General features: G+C 39.7%; 1 protein-coding gene across 8 annotated transcripts in view; it reads left to right on the forward strand.

Moving 5' to 3' along the window:
* The first annotated feature begins 5,141 nt into the window (after positions 1-5,141).
* ablim3 (actin binding LIM protein family member 3) overlaps positions 5,142-14,242 on the forward strand; it is a 51,224-nt gene continuing 42,123 nt past the window's right edge. For 4 of the 8 annotated variants that reach the window (XM_023328725.1, XM_023328726.1, XM_023328727.1 and 1 more), the window contains exon 1: positions 5,165-5,613. In XM_023328725.1, the coding sequence (XP_023184493.1) occupies positions 5,601-5,613 (13 nt within the window). In that variant the 5' untranslated portion in view covers positions 5,165-5,600. Of the gene's footprint in view, positions 5,614-14,242 lie in introns of all 8 variants that reach the window. The other 4 variants (XM_023328723.1, XM_023328724.1, XR_002752288.1 and 1 more) reach the window with 4 other exon arrangements.

Raw genomic sequence — 14,242 nt, forward strand, 5'->3', positions numbered from 1 at the left:
TGAGGGAATAAAACAGCAGCTACCTCCTGTTACCGACTTCGTATAATAACTATCGTTCTCCACGAGGCAGGGTAATTATCCCCAGGCTGGATTTGCTTTGGGTTTTTTTCTTTTTCATTTAAGATGCTTTGTTAAGTATAAACTCTGGAACTGACTGTACTCATAAAATAAACTGTTGAAGAATATGTGCACATGTTATCAAAGATTTAAATGAATGTTTCTAGGCAGAACCTGAATAAACTTCAGTGACAGCAACAGCAAAGACATGGAGTTCATTAGCTGCCTCAGGGAAAACCTACTATAGCTTGCCCATATAGTTTTTGTTTTATATTTTATTTTTTTTTATCATTAGCTGCTAAACTAGTTGAAGCTGAATTTTTGCTTCAAGACAAAAACTTTAATACTAACCAACAGTCTAATGACCATTCTTGACTTTTACAGTTTATATAAATTAATTCAAAATACAACCCATGCAAACACATCAGCCTTGCTGCTCTCTGCTGGACATTGTGATGTATGAATGAGAATAAGGGTTGACTGAATCAACGTTGATACCACGGCTCCTTCGCAGCAAAAAACTTCACATCTGAGCCAGTAGCCTCTGTGCAGGGAGTTTGCATGTTATTGGGATGAAGGTGCGTGTCCTCCCAATTATTCCTACAGTCTTCCTGCTAATCTGCTCCTAAGTATAAATTTGTGTGCTTAAAGTGTCTTCATCCTTCGTATCAGTGTCAAGTAATAGCAACCTGTCCATGGTGGATCCTGTCCCTGGCCCGGTGACCGCCCTCCTCTCGACCCTGTATGATATTTCAATATATATTCCTTTTTCCAGTGCATGTCCCTCCAGAATCCAGCATGTTAGAACAAAGTCACTCTGAATACATCAGCAATGAACTCCCCATGTGATCATGCAATTGGCTATGCAAGGCTGCAGGACATGGATCATTTATTCTCTCTCCTTTTCTCTCTGTGTGTGTGTGTGTGTGTGTGTGTGTGTGTGTGTGTGTGTGTGTGTGCGTGCGTGCGTGCGTGCGTGCGTGCGTGCGTGCGTGCGTGTGTGTGTGTGTGTGTGTGTGTGTGTGTGTGTGTGTGGCCTTGTTTTTGATACAGTATAAGGACCCTTTTCCAAACAAATACTACATTGTGGGGACTGACTGTTCCTTATGGGGCCCAAAGCCCAGACCCCATGAGAAGAAAAGCTGTTTTTAGGCTATGGGCTAGGTTTAGTACTAAGGTATGAATTGATTTTAGGTTTGGGGTTAGGAATGCACTGGTAATTAAGTTAAGTTTGAAGTCAATGCAAAGTCCTTGTGAAGATAGAAAGACATAGTACGTGTGGTGAGAAAGACAGATATGCAAGTATTTAATAGCAACAGATGAGAAATAGAAATGGGTGGAGATTGTAGTGTAGCTTTACACTGGGAATTGTATTTGTGTGTGTGCAAGGTTGCATTTACATTCCTCTGTGGATGAACAAAGCTTAGGGATTGTGAGACCTGATGAAGAATGTTGCTGATCAGGCCCACTGATAGTGGACACATGGCCTCGGTGTGACTCACAAACAAAAAGAACATTACCTCCAAAAGAAAAACAACGGGCGAGTGACTGGGTTAAAACAATGGAGCAATAGATTAGGAGGAGTGCCACAGAAACATGATCGTAGCTCTGTCATGTGATTGGTAGCACCGTTTCTGCTGATTGTGCCTGTTTTATATCACTTGGCAAACCCGTGGACTAGCAGCAAGACAGCATCCCAAAATGTTTTGTTTTTTTTGTCAGCTATGGACAACTGGCGCCTTTGCAGACAGTGACAACGTTGTGTTGACATGATGGCCTCTTGCCCTTCTGCCTCCCGTGAACAGGAAGGCTACCTTCCTGTTTTGCTGCCGCATCAGTTTGGTGGACAAAAGCACAATGAGGGACTGACACAGTCCCTCATTAATAGCAACAATTACAAACTAACTATTTAAGGGACTGCCAAACAATGAGTATCACTCATGCACACATTCAGCTAAACCTCATTTGAGTTATTCATTTCCAACAACAAGCATTACAAGCCATGACCAATGCCAAACCAGCAAACAATCAAGGTTACCTTCAAAAACAAGTATGAGGAGCGTGGCTGTGCAACATTACACTTGAGAAACTAGCCAACAAACTTTGCATTAGAATTTTTTAAAAAAAGGGTTAAGAGGATAGAAATAGGACTTATGAAACTTCTAAATCCAGATCCTGAAAAAGTAAGACTGCAGCTGAGGGAGAATGCTGCGCCTCTCATATCCCACCATTGTCCATCTTCCGAAAAGCCTCGGAACGAGGGCTTCCTCAGGACATGGAGAGAGAGCAACTTGGCTGTTTTATAAAAAAAAAACTACACTGGCTTAATTTAGATTAGGTAAAACAGAAAAAAATCTGGAATAAGTTTGTCATTTAGCACGCATTCATCTTTTTACATGTGCCAGAAGGATATAAAGGTGAATTACAGCTGAGGGTATAATAATGCAGTCAACATCAAAGCTACTACAACTTAGGAGGAAGACTACTCGTCAAGTTCTGTCAGAGGCCACAGGGGCTGACAGTGCAGAAATAGAGTCCAGGCGTGGAGGAAAGCACATTAAGAGATTCAGGGTAGGGAAGCACAGTGTAGGAGCTTGGGTAGAGAGGCTCTCTGACGAGCAGGGTCTTCACAAGTTTCTTGTTTTGGTAGGTCATTCTACACATGTAAAGAGTCTGGACTGCAGTTAGCATGACGTAGACACTGCTAGCTGATGATCCATTGATGACAGGAGTGAGCGAGTCCTGATATAAGCAACAGAGAGGGGAGTAAAGGGAAGATGTTAAGCACTTTGTTGACTAATGTCATTGAGTTGATTTGATGCAGACCACTGAGGATGTCCAATGGAGTTCAATGAGCAGAGGGGTGACGTTTGCTCTTTCAGGCATATAGAAAAACAAAGGTACTGCGTCATTCTTAACAATCTGCAAAGGTTTCATAGCACAGGCTGGGAGATCAGGTAAGATGGCATTGTGACAAGCAATTTGCCAAAATTGTTATGCCACACACTGTCAGTTGCAATTGTTTTTAAACTTTGACTTGGTCTCCCTTTAAAAAGGAAAACACTTGGTTATTAACCATTAAATTGTAACTGAGGTTCACGATTGACATCCTTCTGGAAGGTGAACTTCTGATTTTGCTTCTTCTAACTGGTTCTCTTCAAACATTGCCCTGTAATTCCAGTCATCCTTCAACGAACTCTGACTATTTGTCGCTGCTGAAGCAACACATTACACGGCATGATGCTACCACCTCCGTACATCAGTAGGAACGATGTGTTCAGGTTGATGTTTAGCATTTGTTGCATGCAGGCCACAAATTTACATTTTTTGTTGCATAATATGACATTATTCCAATTGTTTCCTATGTCCCCTAAATGGTCTGAGATAAACTGTTCTTTGTGACTTTACAAGTGCAATTTTTATAAAGGGCAGATTTGTTAAATGTCTGATTAGTGGTTTATTTATTGACAGAATTCCACATGGTAACTTTGAAGCTACATAATAACTTTCTTCTCCTCTATTAGTCACTACTTAGTGCTTGTCTGTCACATTTAATCCTGATTAAAACTGTGTATTATTACCAACATGTTTGTGGTAGTAAAGAGACAAGATCTGAACACTTTTATATAAAAATAAATACTTCTGAGAGGCACTGTTCTTTATATACATTTAAAAAAGAAGAATTAGCTGTTAACTTCATGTCTAGTCATCTGCATTTCCCTTTGTCAATCTATCTCAGGGCTGTTTAGTTTCTCAGAGTTGATGTTGCATTAAACAGGCTTCCAGTTTGAAGGCCGAGGTGCCAACAGCGGATGGGTGTTGCACTGTTAGATGAAGATCTTTACGCAACAATACCCATGAACCCATTTAAGTAAACAGAAGGCAAAGCTACAAGTGCATAACATTTCTGCTCTTAGTCATCAAATGCTATAGACTAAAAAAAAGAATAGGAAACTTCAAGAGCACATTCTCTCCAGAGTTTTGCTTTAGCTTTCCAGTGCCAGTAAAATGCTAATTATTATCTTTCTGGCATTAAATAAAGTATTTTACAAAAACTGAGTTGTACCTTTTCAGATTTAAAATGGAATAAATAAATAAATAAATAAATAAATAAAACATCTTTAAGTCAGACTTACTGTATATTGTTGTGATGTAACTTCAGAGAACGGTTTCAGCCATCTAACTCTTCTTCAGCAGGACTTCATCCGTAAACAATCCAATTAACCAATTTGCTTACGTCTGTCTTCCAGAAGAGGGCGGTGTCATAACAGTTTTAACAGGAAACTCTGCCGGACACAATGGAAACATGAAGGCGTTTATAGAAAAAATATATATATATATATATCGCTTCCTCTATCCATTTGTTATTTTCCTCACAGATCATTGTCGTAATTTTGATCTTTGAAAAGTGATTTGTATTACACTGAATAACTGATGAGGCCTGACATTTCTGCTGACACTTATAGCAACTCTGCCATCATCAGTCCAAGTCAGAGGATTGATAATCTAACACTTCCTATCGTGACTTTTAGGACAATATTTTCGTTTTCCTTTTTAAAAGCAAAGAGTGGCGTCGCTACGAGCGAGGATGAAAGTGAGAATAGTAAATCTAACGTCAGAACCGGAGTAAAAACCGCGAAGAGTGCGGTTCTTTTCACAATAAAATCACTGTTTACTTTATTTTAATTTTTTGTTACTGAATTGTGAACGAATACTAAAAGTTTCACCACTTTAGATAGATAGATAGATAGATAGATAGATAGATAGATAGATAGATAGATAGATAGATAGATAGATAGATAGATAGATAGATAGATAGATAGATAGATAGATAGATAGATAGATAGATAGATAGATAGATAGATAGATAGATAGATAGATAGATATTTCATCTGTCTACCTATAGTTGACGCTCTCTTTCACCCCCTCCTGTCCCTCTTTCTCTCTCTCTCTCTCTCTCTCCGTCTCTTTGTCAATCACACCCAATTGTAAGCGACTGCTCCCTTATTTTGAAAGGTCAGTGCGCACACAGTATCCGGACCCAGTATTGACGGCGCTTGAGAGGCGCACGCACGGGGACACGCCGGAGGAGCGCGGCGGAGCTGGAGGAAGAGGAGGGAGGGGGCTGTATCGGGCGAGAGTAAAAATGTGAAGGTGGAATCCAAGTGAGCAGCGTCGTTTTCTGGTCTGTAGAATCTGTCTGACTGGAGGGAAAATAATAACTATTTTAAAAGCACACACACACACACACACACAGGAGACCTTGGCACAGCAGGAGCGGGAGCTTTATTTTTATCCTACAGCTGCTTACGGGAATAATCCTCGCTAAGAATTCTTTGTTTATATTTGTGTGTCCCTCTTTCTGCCAGTGTCTACACCTTCACATGTAATTGACTGGAAGGAGCGGTGCCGAGAGTGAGGATCGCAACCCGCGATTGGAGGATATTGTTTTATTAACTGCACAATGTGAATATCTCCTCGTGCTTTATGGGATTATTTTTGGCCGAAGCAGCTTTGTTTTGGATAAGGACGCATTGGGCATCATGAGTTCCAGTGGTAAGTCCATTCTTGCGCGCCTTATCTCTCCGCTTGGAGTGCAAGGACAATGTAAACAATGATAAAACAAAAATATCCTATAGGAACCATGTATGTTATTTTGTTGTTAGTGGATGATATAGATAATCCGCATGTTTGTTTTATTTTTTGTATTCATCACAAAATTTAGCATTTCTATTATTTACAGATTATATAAAATAGTTTATTTTACAAACATTTACACAGAAAAAAAAAGTATTCTTGTGCATCTTTAAAGCAAACTCAGAAAAGGTTAAACATGGGACTTTAAATACATCCAGGGGTCAGAGTTCACCCAGAAGCATTTCTTCAATTCTTCACTCACATAACAGAAGCTTGGACACACTCAGTGTCTGCCACCTCTCTTTCACCTCCTTCTGGGAGACCACTTTCAGCTCACACTGTCCCTGCCGGAGCAGCACACCTTGTAACTTGTGGGGGATTCGCTGACCCGACCTCCCTGAATATCTATGTGTACGGCAGCATGTGACAAATAACCCTTACGACCTCAGGGGCCACTGACATCCTTACCCTAGAATGGCCCCAGGGACAGCTCTGATGCTGAGCTGACCTTGGATTAGCTGACTCTGACCCTGATCCTCTGTCCGCTGAATCAGGGCTTTCCCTGTATAGCTTGTGGTGAGCGTGTGCACACGTTTTCTGCATGCTTCCATTTTTGGTCTGCACAGAATTCACTGTGAGTTGATGCACAGGTGAGGTGGGCGAGTGTTTCATTGTGCGGGCTGGGAAAGGTGAATGTGCCCCAGGTGCTCAGAGGAGCACATGCTCCAGGATGGTGGCAGGAGCTTCCTGTCCAGTCCCTGGTCTTGCTGCAGCATTCATAATCTAGCTTGTCATTCTGTGGCACTACATTATTTATCTGGCGCTCTAAACTCAGCTGAGCCTTGCCTGATTTGCAGGGAATGTTGCCTTGATTCCCAGGAAGGGTGTTGCTTCTTCCCACTCTCTTGAGAAAATGAGAATAAATCTTTTGTTAAGATCTCTGAGTGTTTTTTGTTTCTCTTCCTCACATGACACATGGAGGGGGAGCAGCACCTCCAGGCAACATGTGGGGAGCTGTCACACGAGTCCTTGTGTTTTGCACACAAGATTGCCCAGCATGCATTGTCACAGCTGGCAGAGAGTTGGTGGAACATGTGTCTGTTAGAAAAAATGTTTTTTTTCACTGTTCCCCTTTTGGTGTCAGTCAAGCATATGTTGCTGTCTGCCTCCAGTGCTTTTAAGGTTTGGACATGACAGGGCCTGTTGGGGTGCACTGGGTGCACTGTTTTGTGTTCCACTGGGTGCGATCAGCCAATGGCCATCGACGCACTCGGAGCAGTTGCACATCCCCACAACCTAGTTTGCTGAATTTGGGTGTATTTACGTCATTCTGCAGGATCTACACATGGTTAGGTGTGGAAAAAAGTATTAATCCGTGCAACAGATTAAGATCTTTCTTTTTGGCACACTCAGTTTCTACACTAGGGAGTGATAAAGCACAAGTAGATCAATATACAGATCATTGAGTTCAGGGAGCCAGGGGCTTTTTGCGGCGCCATTTATCACAGGCAGCACTGACACTTCTCTCCCTCCCTCAGTTTGATGTCCAGAGCAAAATTTTTCAATGTAAGACTAAACATATCTAGAAGCAATTGAGATTTTTAGTGTATTATGTTGAGACTTCTGCACATCTCCATGCTCTGTATCACCGCAAAGTTGCACATCATGCCACTTTGCCATCACAAACGATTGCCTTAATATAAAAAAAAAAGATGCATAAAAAACATCATCCCTTGATCTGTTGTAACCGTGGAGGGCATGTCAAATACACCGAATGCACCAGCTTACAGGATGGTGTCTTACAAAACTCAGCCTTTATGGGTTTTGTAAAAGGTAAAAGTTTTGGTGAACTTCACTTTGATGTCTAGATAGTCTTGCCATTCCTTATGTTTTGTTCTTAATATACATCTACTCAAAATCCTGCGTATGTTGGAAAAAATAAGTTATCTATCAAAACAATAAATGAATTTTCAGCCCTTAGAAGAAGAAACTGATATTCACCTGGATTGATGCATCTCTACTTTGACACCTGTGGCAGTAAAAAAAATTTAAAAAATCATGTAGATCTTGAAAACAGAATGGAAAAAGCAAAACCTCAAATGACAAAGGGAAGTTTGTATTAGATTATATAAAATGTTATGTTTTAATATAACTGTATTACTATAGTCATGGCATAATAATTGTAACTGTAATAATACATGCAAGTTATTTCAAGATGACTGGAACATTTTGGTTTTATAATTTCCGCACCAAGCACATCTGGAGCAGTTAGACAGAGAACTCAGAAGTTATAAAAACCTACATGTGTTGTGTTGATGTCCAGGTTCTCTGTAATTACGGTAGGTATATTTGAAATAAGTGCAGTACAAAAAGATAAAATAAGACTTTAGAAGGTGTTGCATGCTGGCAGTGCTTTTAATATGTGAAATAGTCACAAGGAAGAGTAGACCAGGCTGATGTGCTAGCATAATTAGCAAATCAGATTTCTCATTTGTTTTCTATGCTGGAGTAACATTTAAGCAAGGCAGTAATGGACCAATCACTTTTCTTATAGCCAGTATGAGAGTTAAATTTAGTTGCATTTCTTGTGTTGTGCACATCAGGCCACAGGGAAGTTACAGCATCCAGTAGCTGCCAGAGCCTGACAATAGAACAGAAGCTGCACAACCAGAACAGCCAAAGGAAACATTTTATCATGTTCTTTTCTGGTTTGGTGAGGTGATTTGCTTCAGTTGCAGCTTGCATTAGTCGTGGCAGAAATGCTTTACAGGCATTTGCTTTTTGTCGTAGAGGGATTTGTTGCATAATAACTAAATCTTCCCAACTAACCATTTGAAGGATCAGTCATGTTTGATTTTGAGGAAATTCATTCATTAGTGAATACCATGTCTATTTACTCACCACCAGTTGTAAAAACATTAGATATTGTAATGCTGGGTGTGCTTTGTGTGGTGCTCAGTATGACTTAAGCATCTAATCATCCACAAACTAGACCTTGCCGCCATCCAATATTAATAGTCTTCAAAAATAACTTTTTAAAGGGCGCAACAGTGTTGTACATCTGGAAAATTCTCGTGTGCAGCACTCTGTGACTCAAGTAGAACTTATCTGAAAATTTCACATTTCTCTCATGCCAAATGATAAATGAGTCTTCTTAAAGTTGCAGGAGAGGGGCGAGATGGTAGTGTTACTTATAACACTAATGGGCCTTCACAATGTGATGCTGAGTCGAGAACGACAAATAACTTCAGGGTTATGTTTTAGGCATTATAATTTCAAAAACACTTTTGTGTTTTCATGGATTCATATCAATAAAACCAATGAGTCAGCGCTACAAAACAACTCTGCATGCACAGACTAAGGGCTATTTAGAGAGGCAAATGAAACCAACACATATGTTTCTGAACTAAGTACCCAGAGAGAACTCACACATGCACAAGGAGAACATTCCAAGCTCAGGCAGATGCTACTGTACATACATTACTGTAAGTGTAGCACATACAATGTGGGCCAAGCACATCTGAGTAGCATATTTGTCGTTCAAGGACGTACATAAGTAGCACACTGACAGACGGGGTGTACAAATGTAAACCTACATAAAACCTGCGATATTAAATGATGGATTGTTTCTGAGCGGTGGGGAATCATCTGGAAACTGGGGGTAGATGGAAGCGAGAGCTATACCGTCTATGATTGCTGAGCTGCTTCCTCATCTGGTGCACAGTCCAAACCAGAGCCAAATACCATTCATCACTGCACGATTCCAGGTGCCTTAGTTCAATAACACAGAGAACAAAGGCGGGAGCTTCGACTGCACAGATGAAAACCGCAGATGCTGGGAGGCAACCGCTGAATATTCATTTACAGTTGCACGCAACCGATGCAAAATCAGGCAGATGGGTTTTGCGGATTGTTAACAGCTACTGTCAAAGGGGTTTTACTTTTGTGCACGAGTAAAAGTCACCAAGAAAAGGAAAATATCAGACATAAACAAAAGGGTTCAGCATAATCAATTTGTTCTTAAAGTAATAGAACAGATTTGATGGTGCACTAAATTCAGTTCAATGTTCAACCACAGCTGTGTCCTGCTTCCTCTGACCTTGACTTCTGGACCAGGAAATCATTAAGACTGTGGGTAGCAGTCCGACCTTTATTCCTTTGCTCTGTGGAGTACTGGCATGTTTGTGTTACCACTGGACACCAGCGTCGCTTTGATGGCTGCTTCAACACAAGGTCCTGATGGAGATGAAGACAGATGAGGAGAGGGAAGGGCTGGAGAGGGAGACAGAGGGGCCCTGATCAATGACTACATTAAATTACTGACAGGGAAGATGGATGGGCGTACTGCTCGCATGTTTTATGAAGAGCGGCAGCGATTTCAGAGGAAATTATTGCTCCATTGACAGAAAAATAAGTATTCTGTTTGTCAGACATTGATTGTGGTTATTTTTAACTAGTATTTTATGGATTTTGTTTAGTGAATTTATGTGACAAAACGAGAACTTTAAGCAAATAGCCCAACTGATTCTCAATGTAATACCTGCATTTTTTTTTTTTACTTTATCAAAAGCAGAACAGCTAAAAGGCTTTAGAGTTTTAAATGAGAGAATTAAAAGCACTGAAAGACATCACAGCTTTTATGTGTTTTAGATTTGTATATAAAAAACCTTAACCTCTAGAACCCGCCACTCTAGAGACCAGCCTGCCATCATGCTACTCACAGCTGGCTGGCTTTCATTTCAGTACAGTGTTAAATTAAGAGCAATAGTAGGACAGCCTTCCAATTCCTCACAATAACAATATGTTTTCAAGTGGAAATGCATGAATTGATTCTTTTTGTAATGGAAATAGAATCAAATAAACCTACTTTTAGCCAGCTGACGAGCAGTGCAGTGGGTACAGGGACCATAGTTTGAGAGAGTTGATATATAAAGGGAACAAAGATGCCAATTACTCATTTATTTCCTTATTTTATTTTGGCTGAAATGGCTCTCCATAATAGGGTGTTTTATGTTAACCACACTACAATCCCATTTTTAAATCAAACTTGTAGAGGAATTTAATATTTTTACAGAACAGTTTTAAAGTTATTTCTTTGGCCTTGAGTTGAACAACTGACTGCATATTGCAGCACTGCACTTCACAAAGGAGTTTTGTGACTCCATACCATAACAACTGATTGGTACTATTAAAACATCCTGCATGTCTGTTAGCTAGTATAATTGAGAAGATATAATTTATGTTTATTATGCATTGTGATGAAGTGCTTAGTGTTGGAATGAGGAGGAGCTTCTTAAAAAGAGGCAGAGGCCAATTTCAAAGCATCAAATTGCAACGTCAAATTTCTTATTTGATATATACAGCATTTATATACTAACTGGAGGTGACATAGTTTCTTGAGTGTGCTACAAAATTGCACTGTGTGCGTAGAAAATACATAATACTTCTCCTTTAAAAGTACAACAATGTATTTTTCCACTCTGTTGTAACTCACGTCTAACTCATCCCCACCATTCACTCGGCATCCATTGTGACTGAACAACAATTACAGGTCAGAGGAAGAAATCACAGCAACCTCTCAGTCCCCAGGGATGCAGCCGGCCTCTCCGTACACAGCGCTGTCGTCCTGTGGATCCTGGAGGCTGTAATCTCCTGGGACACCCTGTGCTGAGGTGGAGTCAGTGGATTACACCTGTAGTCGAGCTGGTTATCATTAGAAGCATGACTCAACTGGTCGACATAGGATGGAGGGATTTTTTAATTTTTTTTTATAGAACTCTTTAATTGGTTTTGACATGAGAGAGATTTGTCTCAGTGAATGAAAATGGACACACCGTCATGGTTAGTTATGCAACACCTCAGCTCCTGAGCTGATTGTGTACTTAGAGTCTTTGTTCTTAGCTTCTCTTGAACACATGGTAAGTCAGAAAACATCTTATTGAACTTCTTTATATCATAATTTACGCTTGACTTTATAATCACACCATAGCTTCCTGGTTGGAAGTAGGCATGGCTGATAAAAAATACTGCAAAAAAGGTTCTGGTTTAACTTTCCTCTGTTTTGAAGTCCTTTTAAGTGGACACTGAGCTGCCACTATGTCATTACTTTCTATGCACTGCTAAATTTTATTATATAGCATTTTTTGGGGCTTTGTCATCCATCCCGAGCATCTGAAGTCTTTCTGGACTTAAAGCAAAGTGGCAACGCGCCTACACTTCATTAGACCAAACCATAATGCAAAACAGGTCAAACCAAGCAACGAAAACCTAAACAGAGAAACAGGAATAAGATTGTTAATCTAATTTACAAACTCATCTACATAACTAAATGGTTTTCAAAATAAAACGTGTACTACAGGGCAAAACAAAAGCTTACTTTAGAGATAAACAATCAATGCAATGAAAAAAAGAAAACCCTCCCATTTAGTAGAACTCAGTGATGCAATCAGTGACATCATCATTTAAGCAGGAAGTGCGGGGCTTGGCCCCTCCCATACACCTGCTCAGGCTGTTGCATCTAAAAGGAAGAAGCAATGGTGAGTAAAAAAAGAGAAAAACAAATAATTTACCAAAAATATGCCTTGAAAGAGAAGAAACATATTCATCCAATGGCCCAGAAGTGTTAGCTTTGACTAAAACATATATATAAATGTAAATTGCAACGTAATGATACCACCAACAAACTTGGGATAATGAGTGAAGCAAAGTTGCAAAAGCAATGTTTAAATTAAAGCATTATGACCATTATGAAAGATTAAATGACTCAGAAATAAGAATAAGGGACAAGTGGCGAACACAATCTGAACCACTTCGTCACAGACCTCTATTACTTTTACTGGAGTAAAATGGTCTTAAAAGTGCAAGTTATAGGTGACATATCTATACAGTGGCTGACTGCTTACAAAATGTAATGTTTGCTCCTTGTTTCATAATTACCACGAAAAGCACTTTGAACTCCCCTGTTAATGAAAAATAAACTTGAAAGGGAACTACCTGGGTTAATATCTCAACCAATCAGGATAAGTTATTGCTCTGAGTAAATTTAGCATTTGTGTAGTGTATAATTTTAGCTGACACCTACGTATTTAAATAAAATAAAAAACATCAAGAACAGTCGCTTTATTAGCTGCACCTTGTTAATATGTTCAAAAATAATTAAGTAGGCTTTGAAATTTAAACAATGCTCATTCATTTTAAGGGGCTGAAAATGTGCCCAGAAGTCCTTCACACGACTAGTCAGAATCATTAGAACAAAGCCAGATGGAGGCATGTTTTAACATGGTTCAGGCCAAATTGTAACCTTACCATCTGAATGTCACAGCTGAAATCAAGAATCGTCGAACCAGGCAACGTTTTCAATTACTTGTTGTCCAGTTTTGGTGAAGTGTCCAGTGTAGCCTCAACGTCCTGTTTTTAGGGAGTTGACAGAAGCCGTGTATTTTTGATGTTCTGCTGGTGTAGCCATTCTGCTTCAAAGTGTTGTGTGTTCAGAGTTTGAATTTTCCATACTTTGGTTGTGAGTGGAGTTTCTTTCTCTTTATGTATTGTCACTTTCTCTTCTGAACTCTGACATCAGTAAGGCATTTTCGTCCACACAAATGTCACTGTGTAGATATTTTCTATTTTTTTGGACCGTTCTCTGTCAACCTGTGAAGTGGTTGTGTGTGAAGCTCCTAAAATGCTCGAACCAATCCACGTGCCACCAACAACCAAGCCACTTTCAAAGTCACCTAGCTTGATTTGAACCTTTGCAGGTTTTGTTCACCAAGTATAGATGCTTAGATGCATTAAGCTGCTGCCATATTTGGCTCTTTTACTTTTTGTGCAACAAGTATTTGAATGGTTGTGTATGATATGGAGGACAGTGAGGTTTGATGTGTTAAATGATTGTGGAAACAGCAAAGTCATTGTCAATTTATTTTTTTAATAAAAGAACAAATCATGTGATTCATTTTTGTTATATTATTCTATGTTAATATCATAAAATCAGGTCAAATGTAGTGCTCATATTTGATCTTCTATCTGAAGTTGGCTGGTATGGGAAGCATAGGATGTTACTGTGTGCTAGGGGTTTGTGTTATCCACATTTCAGAAGGTCATCAGGGTAAATAATTGCCATCGTGTTTTTTCAAGGGATATCAGGCCGGCTTGTTCTTCCATTAGCCCACGTTATCTCACATTCACACCTGATGGAATCACTGTTGTGCTTTTGGTTTCACAAAACAAAAGAAAAGAAAACACTTCCTTGAAACTTTCACTCGAACTGGCGGCTTGGCACTGATCAGGCCAGTTTGTTTTTCCCTGAGGTCCCGGCAGCATTGTCAGAGAAACGATGAACTTACAGAGAGTCAGCTGTGGGAGACGTGGTATGGGTTGCAATTGTTGTTACTTATTTCTCGCAGTCACGCTCTTCTCCTGGTTGGGAAAATAAACAACCATGGCTATTATATCGATTTATGCCTTTAGGCATAGTCTGTGAAAATATGCATTGCTTTTTTTTTTTTAAAAAAAGCATAATGTGCATCTGTTTTTTTCAGACTTACTGGTT

The sequence above is a fragment of the Xiphophorus maculatus genome, chromosome 23 (genome assembly GCF_002775205.1).
Source record: "Xiphophorus maculatus strain JP 163 A chromosome 23, X_maculatus-5.0-male, whole genome shotgun sequence".
NCBI lineage: Eukaryota > Metazoa > Chordata > Actinopteri > Cyprinodontiformes > Poeciliidae > Xiphophorus > Xiphophorus maculatus.